Source organism: Choristoneura fumiferana, chromosome 27 (genome assembly GCF_025370935.1).
Source record: "Choristoneura fumiferana chromosome 27, NRCan_CFum_1, whole genome shotgun sequence".
Classification (NCBI taxonomy): domain Eukaryota; kingdom Metazoa; phylum Arthropoda; class Insecta; order Lepidoptera; family Tortricidae; genus Choristoneura; species Choristoneura fumiferana.
This window is the reverse complement of record NC_133498.1, coordinates 5,180,172-5,204,978: the sequence shown is the minus strand read 5'-3', so window position 1 is coordinate 5,204,978 and position 24,807 is coordinate 5,180,172. Positions and strand designations below refer to the sequence as shown.

The 24,807-nt window shown below is 37.8% G+C and overlaps 1 protein-coding gene across 21 annotated transcripts in view; it reads right to left on the bottom strand.

Moving 5' to 3' along the window:
* Positions 1-24,807, bottom strand: part of tou (bromodomain adjacent to zinc finger domain 2B toutatis) — a 193,367-nt gene that overhangs the window by 43,280 nt on the left and 125,280 nt on the right. For 8 of the 21 annotated variants that reach the window (XM_074108679.1, XM_074108678.1, XM_074108682.1 and 5 more), the window contains exons 7-25: positions 21,645-21,794; positions 20,698-20,837; positions 19,594-19,691; positions 18,707-18,724; positions 18,362-18,446; positions 17,208-17,321; positions 16,723-16,834; positions 15,998-16,090; positions 15,292-15,414; positions 14,697-14,780; positions 14,347-14,451; positions 12,790-12,944; positions 12,039-12,177; positions 8,408-8,532; positions 7,004-7,143; positions 5,938-6,079; positions 4,914-5,000; positions 3,073-3,756; positions 529-594 (exon numbers count right to left, since the gene is read on the bottom strand). In XM_074108679.1, coding sequence (XP_073964780.1) covers positions 529-594; positions 3,073-3,756; positions 4,914-5,000; positions 5,938-6,079; positions 7,004-7,143; positions 8,408-8,532; positions 12,039-12,177; positions 12,790-12,944; positions 14,347-14,451; positions 14,697-14,780; positions 15,292-15,414; positions 15,998-16,090; positions 16,723-16,834; positions 17,208-17,321; positions 18,362-18,446; positions 18,707-18,724; positions 19,594-19,691; positions 20,698-20,837; positions 21,645-21,794 — 2,660 coding nt within the window. The remainder of the gene's footprint in view (positions 1-528; positions 595-3,072; positions 3,757-4,913; positions 5,001-5,937; positions 6,080-7,003; positions 7,144-8,407; positions 8,533-12,038; positions 12,178-12,789; positions 12,945-14,346; positions 14,452-14,696; positions 14,781-15,291; positions 15,415-15,997; positions 16,091-16,722; positions 16,835-17,207; positions 17,322-18,361; positions 18,447-18,706; positions 18,725-19,593; positions 19,692-20,697; positions 20,838-21,644; positions 21,795-24,807) is intronic. The other 13 variants (XM_074108691.1, XM_074108692.1, XM_074108693.1 and 10 more) reach the window with 6 other exon arrangements.

Below are 24,807 nucleotides of genomic sequence, written 5' to 3'. Positions count from 1 at the left end.
TATGAATGTCAAAAAAAATCTACCACCGGTTCGGAAAAACCTCTGCTGAGAAGAATCCGGCAAGAAACTCAACGAGGTATATATATTTTTTTAAAACAGATTTACAATATTATTAAAGGATATGTATACATCCCAAGTATTTAACACAACTTTATTTTTAACACAGTAGGTTCGCTATTTGAAGGGATCGCTAATGCGGATCGGAATTATTTCCAATATCCCTGTCCATGTGTAAATGTTGAAGTACACATTACGGATCGAAGAGGAAATAGTTTCAAATCCTAGCCCCAGCTACACTTTTTTTAATGTGTTCAAAGTTCTTGTATAATTTATTAAACTAACTTTCGGTGCTATATTCAGATTAAGACACTGAGAGGGTGTTTAGCCACTCTATTAAATTTCTGAAATATTTTTTGCAGCAAACGTGACTCTGTCGCAAATTTCGTACCTAGTGTCTAAATTTTTTACTTTACTAATACAATCGAACGCCGCGCCCTCGTGAAATGCAATAGCTATTAAAATACGAACCTGTTGCTTCTTTGCCTGCTCCTCGATCTTCTGCTTCTCTATCTCCTCGTGTTTCCTTCTCTTAGCCTTCATTACGTGCGAACAACATCGAAAGCGGTACAGCAAATTATAAAACGGGACATGGAACAAAATTAAAATTGGAAAAGAGATAAGATAAATTTGCTACCGACTATACAGTAAAAACGGGGACGAGAAAAATTGGCTACTATATATTACAGTCATTAAAAGTGCCACGGGATATTTTTATCAGTAGACAGTTTTGAACACTTCAGTACCTATAGGCATACTACTACGTCAATAGTAGATTGTACAACAAGAGCATAAAACGAGCCATTTTACCCGAGACGTTCATATAGCCACCCGAGCCGGTACGGCGAGGATGGATAGACAAGTCGAGGGGAAAATGGGTTTAATGCTTTTCACTTCGATTGCGAGGAGATAAAAAAACAAAAGAGGAAACATTGTTCACTTACTACGTACCTTTTATTTTTCATGCATTGCTAATATAATTATATATATTTAGATTTATTTATTTTATTGTTTTTTAGTTTTATACAAATAAAATAAAAATAAAACATTGAAACTTTTTTGTTTGTGGCTGTTCAGGCCTGATTACCTTGGTCTTAGACGAAGATTTTACTTTATGCACTAGTGCATAAAAAGTCATTTTATGTCGCCTAGATCCAGCATAAACACGAACTTTACGAGCATGAGAAGTGAAAAACCTTTTTAATTTCCACTTTTTACTGTCACATTAACAGAGCCCGAAATTTTCGTGGCATTTTTGATCTGTCATAGTGACTTCTCACTTATCGACTCTACCTAAATGATATCGATAATGAATGATATTTATTATATAAAGACACAAATCAACACTTATTAGCACTGCAACACTTATTAGACTTATAATATGAAATTGAATTTTTAAATTAGAAATTGTTTTATTGCATAATGCGTATTTATGTCTATTTCACATTTTCGACTGCTCCAAATTGAATTGGAAGAGAACGCTCTGTAACGATAAAACCGTTTATTGTTGACTTCTACTTTTAATCTTTTTCAACGGATTGTGTATCATTATATCGATATTGAATACCGGAAGTAGATAAGTGAGAAGTCACTATGACAGATCAATAATTCCGCGAAAATTCTGGGCTCTGATATGATAATTAAATTAGGTGCATACGAGTAAATGCAAAAATATTTATCTATTCGAACCATTTTAAGCGCTCGGTAGTTTTATGCAAGTTTTATGCGTTAAGCGCAATGCGTTTGACGCACATCAATTTGCATCAAATAATCTAACTATCAAACGTTGTCTTACGCCGTGGGCGCAGCGGCATACCGGAAGACCAGCGCTGGCTCTCGAGCCAGCATTACTGAGGTGGGTCCGTTTCGTGACAGTTGCTTTATTACATTGTTATTCTCGTATGCCCGTCTTTTATGTAACTGTCATGTATAAATGTTTTTTCTTTCCTTTTTTCTTTCATAAACATGAAATTAGAGTATCTGATGCAAATGGATGTGCGTCAATGCATTGCTTTTAACGCAGCGTTTATCACATAAAACAATTGAGCGCTTAAAAATATAGATTTCATTTTTTAAGCGTGTACCCCGTTTAGACCAAGTAAGTGCTTTACCAATTTTTATGACAGTTCCTACATCAGAAGAAAAATAAGGCTGGCTGACTGTCACATTGACATATAGGTAAGTTAAATCTTAGGGTGGGAAAAGAATTTCTTAATTGACATATAAGTACATATTTTTATATTCTACTGTAGTATCGAATCAACTGAATGGTACGCCACAGTAGAACCTTTTCACAAAAAAAAAAAAAGCAATACGAATTGTTTGACAAGGAAATTAATTGAGAAACTTACTGCGAAAATGTTCTAAAGGCAAGTGAGGATTCAAATGATACGATATTACCTACGCTACGCACTTTATTGGTGGTAACTAATAATTTTCACAAAAAAGCGTAGTTAATTTTGTTACTTGTCCAGTCGAAGGCATAAATATCTGTACAGCCATAGCGTCAAATATATGTATACATTGACCTTATAGTCAGTGGCATAAAGGCAGTGGCTATACATAGATTTGTGACGTATTGGTAACGTATATATATTTTATATATGTATGCCCTTGACTGTCCATCTAATAACTTAGTGTAGTGGATTGTAAAACAAGCCTTATTTAAATTGCAAAAAGCGTGCATGGATTTTGAAAAAAAAAAGCTTTCATGTGCAAATATTTTATGCATTAAAATAAGTACATGCAGTAATAAATCAATGAATTATACCATATACTTGAAACATGTCATTTTTGAATTTTTGTCTGTACCTTAATCAAAAAACGCATCGTGTATGATACAGCGTATTTTTTTAAATTATTATAATAAACAACCACCATATAAAAATAAAATTATAAAATATTAGTAGAAACATAGAAAGGAGCATTAGTTATGTAGACGATTTGTTATTCACGTTTAGAACCATAGATGTTAATTGTGTCCTGAAAGTTAGTGCGTTATAAACATGGACGTACCGGAATATCCTTTCCGAAAGGATGAACCGAAATTGATAATTCTCCATCCTTCCCAACATTCAGAGCGCCCTTACCGACTCTCTGTGACAACATCGCTGTCAATTCATCATCCGCACTGAGATCTATCACTTCTTTTAGTACAGTTTTAGGCGTCGCTTTGGGCATCAACATTAAATTCTGGGACATAAATTCGTTCTTAGCGTCCAAGTATTTCTGTTCTAAGGCCTTTGGATCGTCTGGTTTTTTTGCTTGCAATTTGGACCAATCGCAGCCGTTTATGAATTCCGTTATACGCGAATAGGATTCTATTAGTTTCTCTAAACTGTTCTCTTTGTTTGGCGCTTTTTGCGCTTTTAGCAGGGAGAAATCAAATGATTTGTCTTTGGAAGTTTTAGGTAGATCGAAAGCTGCTTTTTCAGCGAAATCCTTCATTTTATCTAGGGCGTTGTATTCTATTTGTTCCTTCCAACCGGATTGGTCCAGGTTAAGTTTTAGCGGCTCGTTTTGGGTGTCCTTGGTACCGGATACCGGTATGAGTGAAAGGCTTATGGGCGGCATAATGCGTTCCTTCTGCGTTTTGGTCGCCGGTCCCATCACTAGATCGGGTATTTTCCATTCGGTACCGGCTTTCGGTATCGCCGGCAGAGGCTCGATGGTGAGCTGCGTTCGGTTCTTGTTGATATGCTGTTGCGAATTTTCTCTTGTTAGTTTTAACATTCTGCATTATTATCAATTTAATTTTTGACAACATTGTCAATTTTCTTGTTAGACGTAGACAGATATGAGCCCAGATAGTATACATATATATAAACATATTATATAGATACTTGATGCAATTTAAACACACAACTAACTACCATCTAATAAGCCATGTAATTCAGCTGTCTACAAAAGCAAAAAATACACCAACACATAGTACTTTTTGCTTTAAACTACATACAGATGTGAGCACAATGTTGCCAAGCCTCAAATTGATAATAAAAAAATAGGAAATACAACAAACACAAGCACAATATTAAAACATAGATATGTATAAAAATATACAGTCCCCCGTTATTTTATTTATGAATTGAGAATTGATTTTATTAAGAGGTCATTCACGAGAAATATAAGGTTTTCTGTTGAAGAACGAAACATTGCGTATCCAAAATAAAAACAAACAACGCGCATCAAATCAAAATAAAGCCAAAATTATTGTGGCAATGTCATAACTCAGACCAAAAACAAGAATAGACGGATGGCAGTAGAAACAAAGCACCTATAATCTACTCTAACTTATCTTGGTTACAATGGATGAAAAAGTATAATTTTCGCCATTTTGTAGGTTGTCGGCAATACTGTAACAGGGTCGATGTTTGTATCGGCCAATCGAAAGTTCTTCACAATTTGGCGTTGACTCGAACCTAAGATAAGGCTAAGTCTTAGGGTCATTATTCAAGCGTTTGTTCCTAATAATTTTCGCGGTAATTGTTTTGTTAAAATGGCAGACGATTCTAATACAGTTGTTCAGTTATCTGGTAGAAGTATAGGAAATCAAACAAATAATCGAAAGCGACATCACAATGTACATCCAATTCGTAAAAAATGTGGACAAAGAGTGATGCGGTTAAAACGTGGCGGTCAAACATTATTTCTTATATTTTTTATAACTTTTTATTTAACAACTTTTATCCTCGAGATAGTTATCTCCTCATCACCCGTATATTCTTATCTCTGGTCCGAGATTACATCAACATTACACTTTCAAACGTATCAATATTTTTATAGGTTTCGTTAAATCAGTTCTCTCTTCAACAGAACAGCAGACGATCCCATAAGGCCCGTGACACACTGAGGCTTACCTCGAGCAGTTGTTGGCTGCGCGCCTCTTTCTCTCTCTTGACTAGCTCCGCTTTCTCTGTCCGCTCAAGTTCCCGCACCAACCGCGCCTGGGAAATATCAATATCATCATCATCATCTATCGGAATCTGTCTACTATATCATTATAATAATTTAAACACTAGTTTGTGTCCGTAGCTTGGCCCCCGTCATACAACATGCACGATTTTTCTAGTTCTAGCAGGTCTAAACTGAGTTTAAAGTGCATACAGCTTTTAAACATCATCATCACCATCAATTTAATACTATTGTGGACACAAGGGCTATAAAATTTAAGAGTGCGTTAAACATCTTAACGCATTCACTGCCACCGACGCATATATGCGTTTTTGGAAGTTCCCCCCAGTATCGGTATCAGTATCATAATTATTCATACATTTTGAACGCACATGTGCGTCGGTGGCACCTGTGGTGGGAGGGTGTAATTTAGCAGAAAACCTCTATTTACTTTGCGAACCCTGTTTCTATTTGCCAGTTACTTATTATCTAATCATCATCGTCATCATTCCAGCCTATATAAGTCCCACTGCTGGGCAATGGTAATGGTAGGAACGTTTCATATACAACAAGACCATAAAACCATATGGGCCATTTTACCCGAGACGTTCATATAGCCACGTAGTTTTACACTCTGCTTTTCACTTCGACTGCGAGGAAATGAACCAGCAACAGTGGAAACCATTTTTCACTTACTACGTACCTTTTTATTTTTCATAAATTACAATATAATTATATTTTTTTAGTTTTATTGATTTGTTTTGATTGATTTTTATTATTTTTTAAATTAAAAATTTTTTACAAAAAGCATGTAGAAACTTTTTCGTTTGTGGCTTTTAATACCTGATTTGATTACCTTGGCCTTAGACGAAGATTTTACTTTATGCAATAGAGCATAAAAAGTCATTTTATGTCAGTGGTCAACATTGCTTACAGGAGCCAAACACTGATATTATGCCACAACCCAGAGGACCGTGCGCTCCAGTTTACCTGATCCCGGGAGCGCGAGTTGGCGTCGCGCCGCGCGTCCCGCGCTGCCTGCTGGCGACGCGCGAGCTCGATGCGGCGGTCCACGGGCGGCGGCGTCGGCCGCGACCCCGTCAGCGCCGCCAACGCACGGGCTTCCTCTAATCTACACCATAAATAAACACTATTATGACTAAACAACAAAAATGGCGGTAGAGCTTATCTAAGCAAAATGACGCGTCCCGCACTCAACTAAAGGCTTGTTCGGACTAGGCTAGTATTTTAGTCCAGTAGCGAGTAATTTAGTAGCTAAACGTGTCTGAACACCAAATAATTAGTCGAGCAGATTAGTAAGTAATTTAGTCGAGTCAATCCATTTTATTCTATTTTTTTTAGTAGTTTAGTAGTGAGTAGCACCCCCCCACCACGCGTCCGTGCTTACTCGGCCACCGGCTCCGCAAACAAGTCCGCACCTGTCGATTTACTCGAGTTCATTAGTTGGAGTGAAAATGTCGTTTCGCTGGAGCGAGGAAACCACTTTAATACTCGACTGTAATGCGAACGATTTTTAGGCAGTAGCGAATAGTTTAGCTACTAAATTACTCGCTACTAGACTAAAATACTAGCCTAGTCCGAACAAGCCTTGAGTCTATTAAAGGGGAACTAAATCCCCGTTAGACCTATACTTGGTTTGGATAGGTATTTAACTAAATGTAAACAAACGACGCGCGCGCTGGAGCTGAAGTTGTCAGCGCTCAGGGGGGGTGGGGGTGGGGGTCCTGCCGGGCACCGTTGCCATGGTTTTTAGACGACCAGATGGCCTAGTGGTTAGAGAACCTGACTACGAAGCTTGAGGTCCCGGGTTCGATTCCCGTGTCGGGGCAGATATTTGTATGAAAAATAAAGAATGTTTGTTCTCGGGTCTTGGGTGTTTAATAGTATTTAAGTATGTATCTATCTATATAATTATATTTATCCGTTACTTAGTACCCATAACACAAGCTTTGCTAAGCTTACTTTGGGACTAAGTTAATTGGTGTGAATTGTCCCGTGATATTTATTTATTTATTATTTATTTATTTATGGTTACCGTTTGGTGATCTCGGGCTCGCTGAACAGCAGCGGCTCGGGCAGGTCGGGCGCCGGCTGGACGTACTCGCCGAGCACGACGCGCGCGCTGAAGCTGAAGTTGTCCGCGGTCAGCGGGGGGTGGGGGTTCGCTTCCAGGAACTAGAAAAAAAAAAGGTTCTTACCGACTGTGCACAAAGTCAAAACATCTATAATACCCTAATCACAGTCAGTTTTATTATATTTCAAATAATTATAGTGTAACGAGAACACATTTGTGTCACGTACGCTGTTTCTAGTTCAGTATAATACAATCCCATTCCATTTTATCTGCGAAAAACTTTGTTTATGGCTATTCCGCGGAAACTATGCAATTTTCCGGGATAATAATGAAAGTAGTATAGGTACAATAATTTACACCAGGTTTTTTTTTCTTTTTAAATCCATCTCTTACTGTGCCGTCTAAAATTTTACACCAGTTAAATGTCTTAGCGAGGTTGCATAATATTAAGATAATTTCATAATGGGCGTTTCCCTGTACTGACAGGAAAAAAAAACACAATACTGATTGTGTTTTTTTTTTCGAAAAAATGGCGAAAGCATCTGACAAGTTCAAAATACGAATGCAGAATTAGAAATTAAGTAGAGTTTCTGAGTTAGCAAACAAAACAAACGAATATTAAAGATATCCTTAAAGATATTTGTAGGTACAGTACAGGTACATGCACTAAACTAACTTTAAATAAAAAAAAGATTATTATTAAAAGATAGATTATTATTATGTGATGATGATATATATGAGTGTTGAATCGCTATCAGTTCTCATTTATAATTTTAGTTGAGGTATACTGCCATTTCGGCAAAATATTTTTCGCCAAATTTCGCTTTCCAAAAAACTTATCGCAGTAGTTTCATTTCCCAAACGAATCGTTAGCATACAAACATTAACAAGTTTATTATGACAAACTTTTATTAAGCATAAGTTTTTTTTGGCTAATATTATATTTCAAAATAATGTTTGTTCAAAATGACACTTCGCACACGAACCAACCACAGAAACCAACTGCTACCAGAAAAGTAGGTTAGGTTAGAACTGCGTCCCCCACAGAAACGAACTGCTACCAGAAAAGTAGGTTATTATGCCATGCGATAATTTGGGAAGAGTGCTTTATGCCAAACGATAAAATTGACTAAATAACACTTGGTAATATGAAACATGAATAAGTTATAATTTTGAAACAATAATTTGCCAAAAAAAATTTACTAACTGTAAAATTGCGATAAGTTGTTTTAGCAAATGATTTTTTGCCAAATGATAATTTGAGTAAAATATTTTGGGATGTGATACTTTGGGAAAAGTTTTTTGCCCATACATTAGTAATCCCGTTAGTAGGATTACAAGTAAAGCTAGTGCAACATATCATACCGCTTGTAGCTCCTGCATGCTTTTTATCTTCACGCCTTGATGCGGCTCGGGGGGCGAGTAGGACACGTCCCCTTTTATGTTACAGTTCCGGGACAGGCCCTTGATCACTGTTATCCTCTTCCAACCTGAAAGTAATATAATTTTTCATCTTTATCATCAGAATTTACACGCGGGCCCGGTACCAATTGGGAACTTCACACAACATTTTCTACGCAGCTGTGTGCACGATGTTTTCCATCACCGTAAAGCTCATGTCATGGCTTTCAAATGTAGTTTCGTACATTTGAAAAACTTTGAAGTGTAGTCCGGGCACGAACCCACGACCCTTTGCTAGAAATTGTTATGTCAAACCACCAGAGTAGCATGGCTTCATCAGATCATTTTTAAGAGCGTGCAAACGAAAAATTGCCCATTCAGCGATTTTGAGGTTTTTCAAATGCCTTATTAATGTCTAAATGCTTACGTTTTTTAAGGAAAAACTAATGTAACATATAGATAAACTCTTATTCTGATGTATAGCGGTAATTTCCATTTATTTCCGTCAGCGATTTTTTTTTGCCAAATCATTTTGTTAGTGAGGTTTTACAAAATACGCGTCAGAGCTGTCTTTCATGTGAAATATTTCCATTATAACCCACCACAAACAGTGTAACTTTAGTATTTTATAATAGGAAATATAGTCTTTTAAGACATAGGGTCATCATATGTATCAAAATATTAGTTATTATTATTCAAATACCATTCTTCAAAAAGTCTAAATCGGTCTACTTCATCATTTTTTATCTCATTTGTTGTGATGTATTTGCCAATAAAACAATTTTATTATAAATCTACAGGAAATGTTTAGTCTGTAATATTTTTTTCAGCGCTTAATAATAGCTCATTTAATTTTGACAATTTTCTAAACTTGGGTCCTAAATCGATTATATAACCGCGCGCGTTAATAGTTACGACTCAGAAAGCGCCGGGCTCTCCCAAGGAACGGACGTATCGCTCTGCGCTCTCCGCAAGGTTATCAACCTTTACTGCAAACACCCGATAGTTATAGCGTGTCCGCAATTGCTTGATACTTGATAAGTAATTTTACATGTTAAAATTAAATGTTTTAAATTTTCGCAATTTTCACTCAAACTAATACGGGTAAATGCATTTTACATTTCACAAGCATTTATTTAACTTGCCATATTAGTATGTATGTTAGTATGTAGTGTGTAAGTATTAACTAAATTTGACCCACTTCCCGATTTTTGATTGAGATGAAACTTTGCGTGCATGTGTGAATAAAATAACAATGTAATATTATTATTATGACATGAAGCTGATCTGATGATGGAGCTGGAAGGTAACCACAAGAACTCTGTAATAAAACGACATAACCCCATCGAGTTTGGGCTCATTAGATTTGTCTTGACGAGTCCTAGGTGGTAACCAGGGACAAAGGTACAGTCAGCAAAAAAATATTTTATTAAAAAAATTAAATGTAACTTAAAGTTATTAAGCTTTTATTTAATTTGCCCTGTTAGTATGTTTGTTAGTATGATAGTGAGTATGATATAAAAGTAAATAAAATCTTGTTGTACAGTAAAAGTCTTATATTCTTAGATATGGGCAATAAACGAAAATCATTTGGGATGAAAAAACAGTACTGTTAACACAGTATGAGCTGCTTAGAAAAGGTTATTCATCATTATTAATTACCATTACTGTAAATCCAAGATAGAAATCTAGTTCCATAAATATATTTTTGTTAAATTCACTCCAAATCGGAATTAAAGTTACTGTAAAATTACTGTTTTTGGTTTTAAGATAGCATTTTTTATCAGGTACTATACTACCATTAAAAGGTTATTTATCAATACTAATTCCCATTACTGTACATTCAGGATCAATAATAAATACGTTTTTGTGTTAAATTTAATCCAATTCGGATTTATGATAACATTACTTTCTTGATTTTAAGATTGCATTTATTTTCAGACGGAAAATAGAACAGGCTGAAATGTCGAATATATCTAATCATGAGATTTCTATAAGTCCCAATATGTAAAATGTATGACGCATTTTCAACTTTAAAAAAATTAGATTTTGCCACAATTTTATTCAGTAATAATACTTTTGTCTAGTTTGCACAGTATTTTATTAGGTACGTACCAAGTGAAATCATATAAAATGAAGATTAATGTTTATTAAACATTCCAGGATACTACTCAGTTTTGATAGACTGTCTCCGAACATGTACGATAGCTAATGAAATTCCTGTTACTAAAATGTCATTGGACTCCGTAGTCCATTAAATTAGACGCCTTACGCATTGTTAATAATCTACTCCCAGAGAAGTCGACTCCATCTGATCTAAGGACTCCATCTTAAAACCCTCGCTTCGCTCGGGAGTTAACGCACGACACCCTCGCTGCGCTCGGGAGTTAAATCTGGAGTCCTTCGTTACGCTCAGGATTCAATACCGTACCCGTGACATAATAAAGTGCTTTATCCCCGTAGTGTACAATCTACTAATAGTATTTTATGCAATTGTTACATAAAGAGGGGTCTTGAAACCATAGTGTGGGTTAACGATACCAGCGAAGTGAATATCGTTATAGCATCACACGAGTGTTTTAAGGCCTAATTATGTAAAATTTCATACAATATCTTATATACACGTACACATTATCGCCGAAATATATATCGGGGATTTCGGAATTGCTCGTTTAAAGATATTAGATGAAAATAATTATGAGCAATGATGATGAAATATTCATTTATTTACTAATTATTACGTGCCCTCACACAGTATACCATCATATGCGTAAGAAACATTGAAACTAAATATTTTGCGCGCACTGAAAAATTAAATTTTTATTGCCAGCTTTTTTTACTGACTGTAATTTTTATACGTTGTTGCCATCTAGGGCCAAAGTACTTGTCAAGACGAATCAAACGAGCCCAAAGTCGATGTGGTTATATAGATTTATTACAGAGTTCCTACGGCCACCTTCCAGCTCCATCATCAGATCAGGCTTCATAAATCATAATAATATACTGCATTGTCATTTGATTTACACACGTATGTAAAATTTTAACTTAATCTGAAAACGCATATTTAGTCAAGTTTAGCTTCCAAAATTTTATCCATACCTACTAATAACTAACATACTAACAGGGCAAGATAAGTAAAAAGCTTGTAAGTAAGTAATAAAATAAATTATTATGTTAAGGAATAAAAATATTTATATCGCAACAATTTTTTTTCTTAATTTTACTACGACGGAAAATGTACAACGATCAAGATGTGTTTAATGTTTCGGCAACGCTCGCATCGTACGCACACAGCAAACCGTGGTTGTGTGCGGGCGAAACACGGGCCGTGGGACGGAGATCGCGCCAGTGACGAGTTGGGACAAAATGTTTGCGCGCTCTTAAGATTACGCATTTAAGCAGTGTAGTTATGGAGAGTATGGAAAAAATCAAGTTTGGTTCTAGCTTTCTTCTGGTTTTTTAACCGACTTCAAAAAAGGAGAATTCTATGTTTGGCGAGATAACTTTAAAAAACTTTGGAGTAGCTTGTAGGGGATAATTGAGAATATTCTTTTTGTTTAAAGCTTTTTAGAGCATGATGATGGTGAAAGTATACCTCTGGCCAGTGTCTGTCGGAGCGACGCGTCGTGCGGCCGGCGGCTGGTGTCGCTCGCGTCCGAGTCCGAAGGGCACGAGTCGGACGGACACTCCGAGTCCGTACTCGCCGTTTCACCTAGGAGGGCTTTTAGCTTTTCCTGTGTACAAAAACATAAAAAAATCAGAGCTTTTATAACAGTGCGAGGATGAGTTGCGAGAAATGTGTTTTTCAAGAATAAATGGGTTACGTAGTTGCGGGCGAGTTGGAAGCGAGGCGAGCGCACAGCGAGGTCGTTGCGAGCGCGTAACGATTTCGCCGCGAGCGGGCAACGAATTTGCTGCATACTCGCGGGAAAATCAATATGGCGTCCCAGCTATATCATCATCCCAGCCTATATACGTCCCACTGCAGGGCACAGGCCTCCCCTCAGAATGAGAGGGTTTGGGCCATAGTTCCCACGCGGGCCCAGTGCGGATTGGGAACTTCACACACACCATTGAATTGCATCGCAGGTTTGTGCAGGTTTCCTCACGATGTTTTCCTTCACCGCTAAGCTCGTGGTAAATTTCAAATGTAACTCCGCACATGAATTTCGAAAAACTCAGAGGTGCGAGCCGGGGTTTGAACCCACGACCCTCTGCTTGAGAGGCGATGGGTCAAACCACTAGGCCACCACGGCTTTCCAGTGTATATGCTCAGCGCTAATTCGCGCTCGCGGCGAAATCGTAACGCACTCGTGGCGCAATCGTTACTGAGTGCTAGCACGTACCAGGTCCGTCTCTCCCAGCAGCTGCTGCGCGAGCGCGGGCCGCAGCCCCAGGGCTCTGCTCTGGGCCAGCAGCGACGCGACCGTGTTCTTCTTGGGTTTGCTGACGCCGCGCCCGAGGTTCCGCGGCCGGCCCTCACGGTTCGGCCAGCCCACCGCTGCAATATATCATTCATATGTTAGAACATAGACACAACTCACACACACACACACACACAAACATTACGCCTGTATTCCCAAATGAGGTAGGCAGAGCACACGAAACGTTACCGCTTCGGAGCTACTTTTAGCAATTTTAGGTTTTAAGTTTGTCTAAAACGGTACAATAGTGACAGGTTGCTAGCCTGTCGCCTATATTGTATTTCGATACAATATGAAAAGTGTAAACAAAGACGCCATTTATCCGACCACAGATACTCAATGATGTAAAAACCTATTAATTTATTAATTGAATAGAATAGATCAAAGTATTTTTGTCTATTTTATTATTTACAATACTTGATTTAATTCCAAAGACTGTTTAAATTATAAAAGCAGTAACTATTTTTAATTTTAAGGTAAGTAAATAAAAATCGCTTATAAAATCGAGCATTAAAAACGATTTTTAAAATGTCAAATTTCCCACCATCTCTACGCTGGTCTATGCTACTATACATTATACCCATGTTTCGTTCAGGAAATAACGTCAGATTTTGATGAAGATTTTTCAAATGAAAATTAAATATTTAAATCGAGTGAATTTTGGTGAAAAAAGTGATTAGACGTCTAGTTAAAAAACACGAATGTGTCATTGATTCGATCCAGTGGGTGTTTATACAAGGATTTGGATGAAATCAGTTTGTTTACACTTACAATTTGGATAGACATAAACCATACGGTATACAAACTATATCCTCAGTCGCCTGTTACGACATCCACGGAAGAAATGGGGAGGTGTAATTCTAACCTGACACCACACGGGTAGAACATAGATTTTTAGCAAAAAAAAAAAAGAAAAACAACTAATATTATATTCGGCAACAAGCACCTTTTTAATAGGGAATATTACTGCACTGTACTGCCGTCAATATGCAGCACTCATTCATTTTCACAAGAAATCATTTTGAGCTCAACAACTGCTCATTCAGTACAAAGCTGCGTTTCTGGATGAGTTGCGAGCTCTAGAGCGGTTTACTAATGTTTCGACGAATAACGTTTGGCAACCTGTTTCATTTCGCAACTTTTCATTTCCCAACTGTTTAATATTTCTGAAACTGTAAATAATTCAGGATTTTTATAAAACTAACCTAACCTAAAGGGTTCTACACGGTGGCCCTGAAATAAATCCTGAAATATTTACAGTTTTAGAGTTTGCGAAATTAAAAGTTGCGAAATGAAACAGGTTGCCAAACGTTACGTTGCGAAAAGGCAGTACTCGCTCTAGAGCTCTAGAACAGCTGAGCGGAGCGAGGACAGGTAAATGAAGCATTTCTATTGACTTATGAAAAACACATCTTCGCACATCTCTGGTGGAAAAGCAGCTTTACTCTAAATAGTTCTTAACTATACACACACACTTACATTCACTATCCTCGCTGCCGCTGGACTTTGGTCGCGGGGAATCAGCAACCTGAGAGTTGAGTTCGGGCACGACGCGGCGCGGCTTCGCCCCCGGTTTTCTGCGAGCTGAAAAAAAAAACAGAATAAGGTAAATGATATCATAAAATACTAATACCAAGCCGCGACTTTATTACAAAAAAAAACAGTTTAACCTTGAACACTGGATCAATTTTTCAGAAAAAAATACTGTTTCGGCGGGAAAAAAATTATGAGTAACAAAAATTCAGACAAACATTGCATTATAATTATGCGACTAGATATGCACCGGAATAATTGCCTTCTTTATTTCTCTCTTCCTTCTTTCTACTTACATATCCGGTCGTTGCTCGAAGAAGCGTTGAGAGAACTGCTGAGCGACGTTAGTCGAGACAGCGCGTCCGACGCCTGTGAGCTCGCTGCGCAAAAATAAAAAAGATAAAATATATTTTTTTTTTGAAAAAAAACGCTCTTTTTAATTCGTTCTTAATAGTTATTTATGTGGCTGGTGCATAATGAGAGGCATTAAAGTACGAGTGTGGTTTTATGAAACGAGCCGAAGGCGAGTTTCATAATAAGATCACACGAGTGTTTTAATGCCTAATTATGTATAGCCGCATACATAACTTTATCTACATGCATATCATAAGTTTTCTATAATATGTTCAGATATGGCCTGTATTTTGACTTTGACTGACTTTGACTTTGACTTGACTTTGACTTTGACTTTGAATAATTATTATTATCTACATGCATGTCATAAGTTTTCTACAATATGTACAGATATGCATTGTTAAAAAAAGTATTATGTAAACATTAAGATGCACCCGCAGATACCAGGTTTCTTAATAAAGGCCATTTGATAGTCGTTTCTGAACATATAATAGGGAAGTTATGATATGCATGTAGATAAATAATAGAATAACTCACGCGGCGTAGGTTTGAGCGAAAGGTTGAGCGGCGCGTCATCATCCGTCCCGCTCTTAAGCCCGAGGTCCAGCGGCGACTCTTCCGCGCTCGCATTCGACTTCGTGCTCAGGTTTAGGCTGCCGTCTGTAACAGGACAAACATATTAAGATATTTGAAGAAATATCGAACAAGTCGTAATTAAAAATATAGTGGATATTCATTTGCTCCTCTGCAGATTCCACAGAAAAGAACTTCGTAGAAAAAGCTTACCAAAGCCTGTTGGCTAAATAAGGTTGATAAACCAATATTGTTCACACTTTTTTTACTTAGTTTAAGATTGAGGAAGCTATTTATTTATAAGCTATTTTTTTTTTTATAAATACGTTGGCTTTGTATTTTGATAATGAAATAAACTAAATTGAAATAGTAAAGATTGTACTTCAGGATGTTTAGCCTCGTAAGCTAGTGTACGTCATAAAGTACAAATCAATTGTAAAAATAACTGCTGAATGTACTACATGGAGTACAAATTTCTCAATGAAACGAATACTTCAAATTTTCACAAACATTTCTTAAACCGCAAAACTTAGAATTCTCGGCTCGGGCTGTAGAAACTACGTATGGTAGAAAAGTCAGGAATTACGAGGTTAGCTACCTATTTGAGCACACATTGAAAATGAACCACGAATTGGCCCGAAACAAGTCAGCTTTAGTTTAATCTACATACCAGCAGCGGCCGAGCCTGCGAGCTGCCTCTCCAGCGCTGCCAGACTGACTCCGCTCTGGCTCGCTATGGTTTGAAGCAGCTCGCGAGATATTCCTGGGAATTAAAGAAAAATAGTGAAGGAGAGTTAGACTTTTCGAATTTAGGTAATGCACTGAAGTCAACAAGAACTTAGTACTTGATATGTTTATAAAATAAAAACATTTCGAACCAAAAAATGCGGTTCTTTAGCTTTGATAATTATGTTAATATAGAAAGTGATACAAATCCTTAAAAAAAAAAATGTCTTACGTATTACTAACAACCAATTGGACCCTGGTCAGCAATAAAACATTTTTAATTTTTTAAATTTAATTGAGTGATTTAGTGATTTTCGGACTTTTTCGTTTTACTTGAGTAAAAGTCGCGCATTTAAACGAAAGTGTACCCTATACTCTAGTCGACTCGTGGACCATGGCAGGAAGTGACGTTACGCCGTGCTAAAAAGTGCCGCACTACGTGACGCCACCGACTCCGTGTCCAATATTTTGTGATAATCTAACCGATGGAGTAAAATTTAATAAATAGGTTTTTTTTACCCTAAATACTACCCATTTATTTCTAGAACACAATCACGTATTGACTTAACGTTAAAATAGACGCGAGTTTTACAAAATACTCAAGAACGGACCTCAAAAAGATCCAAATTCGGATTATGTATATATTTCTATGCCTGAGATTATTGTTACCCGCATAGTCGGCGAGGTTGGGCGCCGGGCTGCCGGTCCGGTGGCCGGCGCGCTCCGGCTTCGTCGGCAACCGGATCACTTCCACCGACGACCGGGAATTGCCGTACTCGTCCTGAAACAACGGTTACTTTGAGTTACATACACGTGAGTAGTGTTGTGATGTAATGTGTTTTTTTGTCAATAAATGTTGTGAGTTTGAGTTAAGTTTAACAGAAACAAGAGAAAGCAATCGCGGCTATTTTTGTCTGGTAGGCTTCCTCCAAGAGTTAGGCGTTAGGCTTGTTAATGTAATCTTATATTGAATGAATAAATAAACTAAACAAACTAATAGTGCTTACAGCCAATCACGCAAAATAGGCGCACTAAGTCGTCGAGTTGAGGAAAACAGCCTGCTCTACTAAATACTTCTGGTGTATCTTTCTAATTAATTCTAATTTTCACTACCTACCTACCTCTAAAGCTTTTTTTTTCTTATGAGTACTTACCACCTTTTGCCGTTTGGGGTGGGGCGGGCGTTCGGAGGAGGGGTGCACGGAGACGTGGGGGGGATCCAGCGATATCGTCTTCTTCCGGCCGCGATTCGTGGTGCCAGGAGGTGCCTGCGACACAATTTACATTAAAAACGTCCTTTTTATTGTATTGTATAACAATCCTACTAATATTGTAAATGCGTAAATTTGTGAGTGTTTCTTTGTTGTTATTTCACTCTAAAACGACCGGACAGATTTGGATGAAATTTGGTATGTACCCAGACATTTGGTATGTTGGAAATTTCATATGCAGCGTTGATGAAATCCACGATGCAGTTTTCAAGAATCCTCATGGGAATTTAAAAATACCGCGGAATTTTAATTCAATGGATCTAATCATTTAGGCGTGCAAAGACGCGAGTAAACACTAGTCGTACAGTCGGTGCCCTAACATAAGTATCCTCTTTTCTATGCAACTAGTACAAAAAAGTGCATACATAAGTTAGGGAACCGACTGTACATAAAACACAAAAAATAGCATTTTACATTGCGAAACCGATGTTGTGTAAAGGGAACCGTAATAAATAATTCATAAAAAAACGGTCCAAATTGAAAACATATCTTCACAAATAGTACGTTATAATCTTTCAATAAATGATATGTGCATAGGAGATTACATAAAAAGTAGGAATTATCAAATATTAACCTTCATCCTAGCTTAGGTTTACATTGAGAAAAAAATTTGGTAACAAACTTGTTCACTCACTGTTATACCATACACGTTCCATTAGTTAACCGTACGGACGTATCAGTTCGCTCGACAAACCCTAAATCGTAATATCTAAAACAATTAATTTTTAAAAATTTGAGAGATACCTCACATTTGTAAAAAACTTAACCGATTCGCCAAAAGCGAATAGTGCTATTTTGGAATTTTCAAAGCAAACCACATAACATGCATAAGATTCAGTAAGGCAAAGCCTTTCTAAAAGCATTTAGAAACACCGTGTTTTAGACAAAATTAAAGATTTTTCACCAACTGCCCTCATTTTTGGTGGTTTCTGGGAGTGCGGTGTGAAGTGAGTGAAAAAGCCCGTGCTCTTACAAAAGGGTTACCAATGGGGGAGAACGACCGTATTTTAATAAGTGCTGGTTTGTAAGATGTTTACCTTCGGACCGGCTAGCGAGGAGGTGTATTTGATAATTTCTGTATCGGGCGGAAGTCTTACCCCGCCTAGCACCGACGAAGGATCACTAGAAAAAAAAAAAGAAATGTTATAATACTATGTTACTAACTCGTATCCGCTTCGTCTAAAAGGAGGGTTTAAACATAAAAGGTAATTCACTATCCTCCAGGCATTTAGATTTAGGAAAATTTCATCGTTATCATCATCCAAGCCTTATATATTCGTCCCACCGTAAGTCACGATTTTTAATATTTTTAGTTAGACTATTATTTAGATCTTTGGAATGAACTACATGAAACTACGTTAAATATATTAAGGGTAACTTACCCTCCTTCCAAAGCAGCACTGGCAGGAGAAAATATATGCATTTAATAAAAAAAAAACATTCTCCGAATATTCAGGTATATAAATTACATACATTTTTTTGGTGAACAATTGGCCAATAATGTAAATGTAAAGTACGATACAAATTAAACTAAATCGCGTATTGAAATTCAAACCTTTTCCTTACAAATTTCATATTGATATTACGTCTGCCTAATAAATCATCGTGAAATTTATCATGAAAAGGTTCCATTCTGGTAATTGATTAAGTTTTCTCGGCTTTAAAGTACATTGTATCTTAAATGCAAAAGATCATTATTATATTTTATCGAATGAACACAATTTGTACTTGTACACGTCAATGTATTTTTAGGAGTATTTATTTAAACGCATAATATTAATCGTCCTGATTTGAAAACTCTTAACATGAATACGAACAATTATAAATACGCGTAATCTTAATTAGGCATAACAATAATATGCACAATTATAAATACGCATATAACAATAACGGAGCTCTTGGTTTATTTATCAAACATAACTAATAGTTTGATATTTTCGTAATCATTATATCGTGTTACATAGAATTTTGTAAAACATTGTATTTATTGTTATTTTGTACTGCAAATTATTGAATAAATTATCTTATCTTATCTCTTATATCGCTATATTTATTTGATTTAGAGGATTCACTAGTTATGCTTTACAAAATTATGCCATATGCGTAATAGAATGAAGCTTAACGTTACGAGTATTTACATTATTCAAACATGTTCGTTATTATGCGTATTAACCAGTAAGCGTTTTTGTTGTTATGCCACTTGAACGTTATGTGTTTTCATGTTAGGAAAAAAAAATAGGCCAACTAAAGACCCATTTTTTAGACTCACCTAAGTATGGTATGGGGTAAACCGGTGAGCGAGTCGATGCCGCCATGCCGGTCCTTTTCGGCGCCTGGCATGCCGAACGGGTACAGGGGGGACATGTTCTGAAACAATCGTACATTGTTAAGTTGCTGTGTCACAAAGCTATCTCGAATATTCCAGCGGATAGCTGTACAAGTTTTACTGAACACCCGTGGTAAAGCTTGACTCCCCTTATCAGCAAAAGTAAACAAGTTCTAAGCCCCCAAAATGCATACGTGAACAATAGTATATTTTATTAAGCTGTTCTGGTTTGGTTATTGTTATAGTCTTTTATTTTAAGAGCCATGAAGTATTTAGCAACATTTCATTATTATTGAACATAAACATTTTTTAGAGACGTAGCTATTTATTTATTGATCAATCAAAATTTACAACATTACGGTTGATACCAATAGAATGTAATGTAAATTTAAAAACAAGAAAATAATGAAATAATTCTAATACAATCACAAATAAAAGTAAAATAAAACTAATTTAGGGATTTTACTTCCACCAGCCAGCCCCCCTAACGTCCCCTATGCCATAAAAAATAAGCTAAGCAGAGATACCACCTCCATTTCGGCCTTACGTAATATTTGAATGACCCCTTGTACCAGAATACACTGGGGGGCTACTACCAAATTCGAAAATCGAAGTTCGTATCGTACCATCCCTCTCACTCACTTATTAAATAATATAAGGCTGTCCCGCTGACGTTTATATTATGTGCGTCAGCGGGACGGCAAGATAAAAAGTTCGAATTTTGCACTTCGTAGTATAGGGCCTGGCGATGATCTCCCTCCGTATACCTTTACTTGCCCGAATTTCACTTGCCATACCAACGTTTGCCATAAAACATATAGAACCGTGCTGTTTTCAGGCTTTTTAAAAATGTAATCTTATAGAATGCAGTAGGTTAGGTTAGGTTAGTTTAACATCAACTCTGAAGAAAATACTATTTCAGAAATAAATTACTTTATGGCAAATGAAAATTATGGAAAACGGTACATTAGGGCGCATGAAATTCGGGCAAACGATAGAGAACCGATCTCCCTCACGTATCGACTCAGTTTATTTAAGGCGCTTCACCTTGCCCTTAGCGGCGGCGGCGACGGCGGCGTGGTAAGCCCCGTGGGCTGCCGCCTGAGCCAGCATCAGGTCTCCCCGCAGCAGCGCCAGCTCGCGGTCCTTGCCTTTGCCTGACGATGCCGCTGACGAGGATGACTTGCCTGTGAAGAGAGTTACATAGAGAATCATCATCATCATGTCAGCCGAAAGACGTCCACTGCTGGACATAAGCCTCCCCCAAGACCCTCCACTCAGACCTGTCTTGTGCTTTCCGCGTCCAACGCGATCCCGCGATCTTTACCAGGTCGTCGCTCCATCTAGTTGGAGCCCTACTGACAGCTCGTCTCCCGGTCCGAGGACGCCATTCGAGACCCTTCTGACCCCATCGGCCATCAGTCCTGCGAGCAATGTGCACCGCCCACTGCCATTTCAGTTTCGCAATTCTTCGGGCTATGTCGAAGTATATAGAGAATATGTACTTATACTTCTGGATAAATACAACCTAGGGCTCTAGGGGTTGACGAGCGGTACATTTTGTATAGGCATTTTTTTTATTTTATTCGACAGGATGGAAAACGAGCATGTGCTTCTCCTGGTGGTAAGAGATCATCACCGCTCATAAACATCTGCACCACCAGCAGATTGCAGATGCGTTGCCAACCTAAGATGGGATACCTCAAGTGCCAGTAATTTCACCGGCTGTCTTACTCTCCATGCGAAACACAGCAGTGCAAGCACTGCTGCTTCACGGCAGGATTAGCGAGCAAGATGGTGATAGCAATCCGGGCGGACCTTGCACAAGGTCCTACCACCTGCAAAATACCTGGTATAGGTATTAGCGGGCTGTTTTCTGCAACTCGACGTCTAAGTGCGCCTATTTTGCGTGAGGTACATTTTTTATTGCATGTTCTTTCTTCTTTGCTGTTCTTTTGTGAGTAGAGCACGGCGGCCTTCAGCTGTATACTCACGCGACTGCGAGGGCTGGTGCTTGCTGGGCTTGGACTGGTGCGGCGCCGACGCGAGGCTGTTCAGCGAGGCCAGACTCGACATCGCCTGCGAGTGCGAGTGCGAGTGCATCGTCGAAGGCGACGAGGTTTTGGGGAAGCCGTAGGACGCTCCTGGAAGTGATGGCTGAAGTTAGTATCGTACGTAGATAGACTTGAAACTGTAGTAGTAGATGACTGCTGCAATTACTACTAGCAGTTGGTTTAAAAAGTAAGAAAATAGCGACCAAAACATGATAGTTATTTTTTTAAACGCGTCACACGCTGAACTGTAACATATATTAGAATAGAATAGAATAGAATAGAATAGAATACGTTTATTTGTGGAACATAGGTGTACATAATTGATCTTAAAAGCATAACATTCAGGAATCTCTATGTTTTGCCAGTAGGCGTACAAATATTTCTGTTTTCCTTTAACAAGTCATTAACCTAAGTCTAAATACAATAAGTATTCACAGCAGCAATAAAAACAAAATTTTAAAAAATAACCAAGTAAGCGCGTATAATATCAATTATTAATTTTAAATAACTATTTTAGCGAGGATTTTTATTTCATGAATGTCAATAATATTAGCAATGTCTGTCTGGCACAATACATATAAAACTAAAAAATAATGTCATTTAAGAAGCATAAAATTATAAATTCCTGTCATTAAGATATTCATCAATATTATAGTAACATTTTTCAATTAATAAACATGTCAATTTCTTTTTGAATTGGTTGGTATTAAGATTTTTCATACTATCTGGAATTTTATTGAATATTTTTGGTGCCATTCCTAATATACTTTTCCTCATCAATGCTGTGTTACATGCTGTTTTGCGCAACATATTTTGGTATTGTGATCGAGTAGGGAGTCTACGTGTATCTGAAATTTTGGTAACTAAATTAGGATTGCATTTGACAAATAATGCTACTTCAAATATATATAAGCATGGGAGAGTAAGAATTTTATAGCAATTTTAATCAGGCGTTACTTTGCGAAGGTCTATGATATCAATTAACTATAAACAATTACTTTGCACACCCTATTCATGTAGTTCCTCCACCTCCACCCTGTAAGAACACACACAAATCACAAAACCCTACTAAGTATCACCACCACCGCATACACTACGCGCGTTTCGAACTCAACCGGAGTTTATTCTCAAAACTCAATCTGATCTATTGAATCAGGCGTTACTTTGCGGAGGTCCATATCAATGAACTAAAAGAATTTCTTAAATATTTCTTATTTTATTTATTTCTTGTGACAAATTAAAAGGTTTGTTGTGGTTTGTTAGTCTAACATTTGGTACCATGGTGTACGGTTGTGTTGCTCTGAAGATGTGCTCTGGTTGAGTTAGAAACGCGTCAATGTAGTGTGGTGGTGATGATAGATGGATTTGTGTGATTTGTGTGTGTCCTTACAGTGTGGAGGTGGAGGAACTGCATGAACACGCATATCTTGCATAAACTTAGCTATCATATTAAGGTCGCCGGCGAGCAAAGAAATTATTTTAGTTTCTGGATGATCATGTGCTGGCTAGGACAGAACCGAGGGCTTACGGGATTTGATTTTGGTATGTTTGTCGTGTGTAGCGCTTAGTTAAATTTAAATATATTCTTTATCTTACTGTTTTATTATAGCTCAGCGTCTGATGCGGTAAATGCGATAGGGTCTTACATCTATTGTATTACAACGCCGAGTCGTTGCGGATAATATGATAGGGTCTTCCCACATCTTTCTATCGGTTTAAACTAGGTTTATAACCAACCAAAAAAAAGCTTTATGTGCACAGAATAACAGCGAAAAAGACATCGGTCGATTCGTCTTTGGTTGGTCAGCCGAGGAGAACCGAGGCGATATACTCGATAGATGTATAGGCAGACCCTTATATTCCAAAAATATAAAGAAGCCTAAAATCGTAAAGCAAGAAAAACAGCCTGTTCCTAAATTATACTAGAATTCACTTTAGCAATAATAGGGGCAGTTATGCACTACATAAATCTGAATCCGATCCAAAGGCGTGAAAATACTATTTGTATGGTGAAATCAAAGGACGGAAATCGGATCTAGTGCGTAAAATACCATACAAATAGTTCTACGACTGCTACGGACCGTATTTTCAAGGATTCGGATCGGACGTTAGTAGTTCGAAACCACCCATAAGAAATCTTGTAGAAGTCTTGTTTCATAAAAAACCGTCGATAATTTTATGATTTCATGGCCAACACCTCTAGCGCAAGTATATGTAGACTTATGGTGAAATATTAAACAACACCAGAGTATTACACAATTTAATACGCTGTGTTAATGCAGGTTAACAGATGAACCACAATTGAAAATACAAACCACCATCAGTGGTGTAGCGGTACGGATTACCGAGGACCTGGGTTCGATTCCCAGTGATGGTCTTATTTTTCTGTTTTTTCTGTGCATCTATATTTCAGTTTGTATTTTCAATTTAGGTTTTACGGGATGACCGTAAAAGTAAAAATTTGGAATTGAAATAAAAAATACAAAAGATTCCAAAAAACCAATCTTAAGATGAACCACAGCCAAAAGAGACCGGCGGACAACAAGCGATTTCTCTATTCATTGCACCCCCAAAATGCTGTCTTCGTAGTAGTTTAATAAGCATAACTGGCAGTGTATTTAAAACACGATTCTCGTGTGTCGTCACGCCGGTCCGCGCGGTTAGTTTGGTGATCGAGTGGTTAGTCGGCGCGATTTGATTCTCGTCCCACCTTGTCTCGCCACGCCTTGCTGGCGGTAAAGCCCCGTATTCATTGTAAGCATTTGTTGAGCAACATTGTTGTATCATGTTGCTAGCTGTTGACTCATGTTGCTGTGCTGCCGCTCGGTGAGCGAAAACTCAACGACTCGTTCATTTAACAATATTGCTCAACAAAATGTTTTCCATAAATACGAGGGTTAAAACCACACGCAGACGACGGGTGCGGGTCGGTAGCGGGCCCGTGACGGGCCATGGCGGTATGTGGACGACATCACAGACGGTGGGCGCGGGTCGGGCGCGGGCCGAGCGGCAACGGGCGGTGTTTGTATCGCGCCGCCTTGGCACGCGCAACCTCTTGTCAAAGGATGCCGCGTGCGACGTACACAAGTAAATTTGGCAGTTA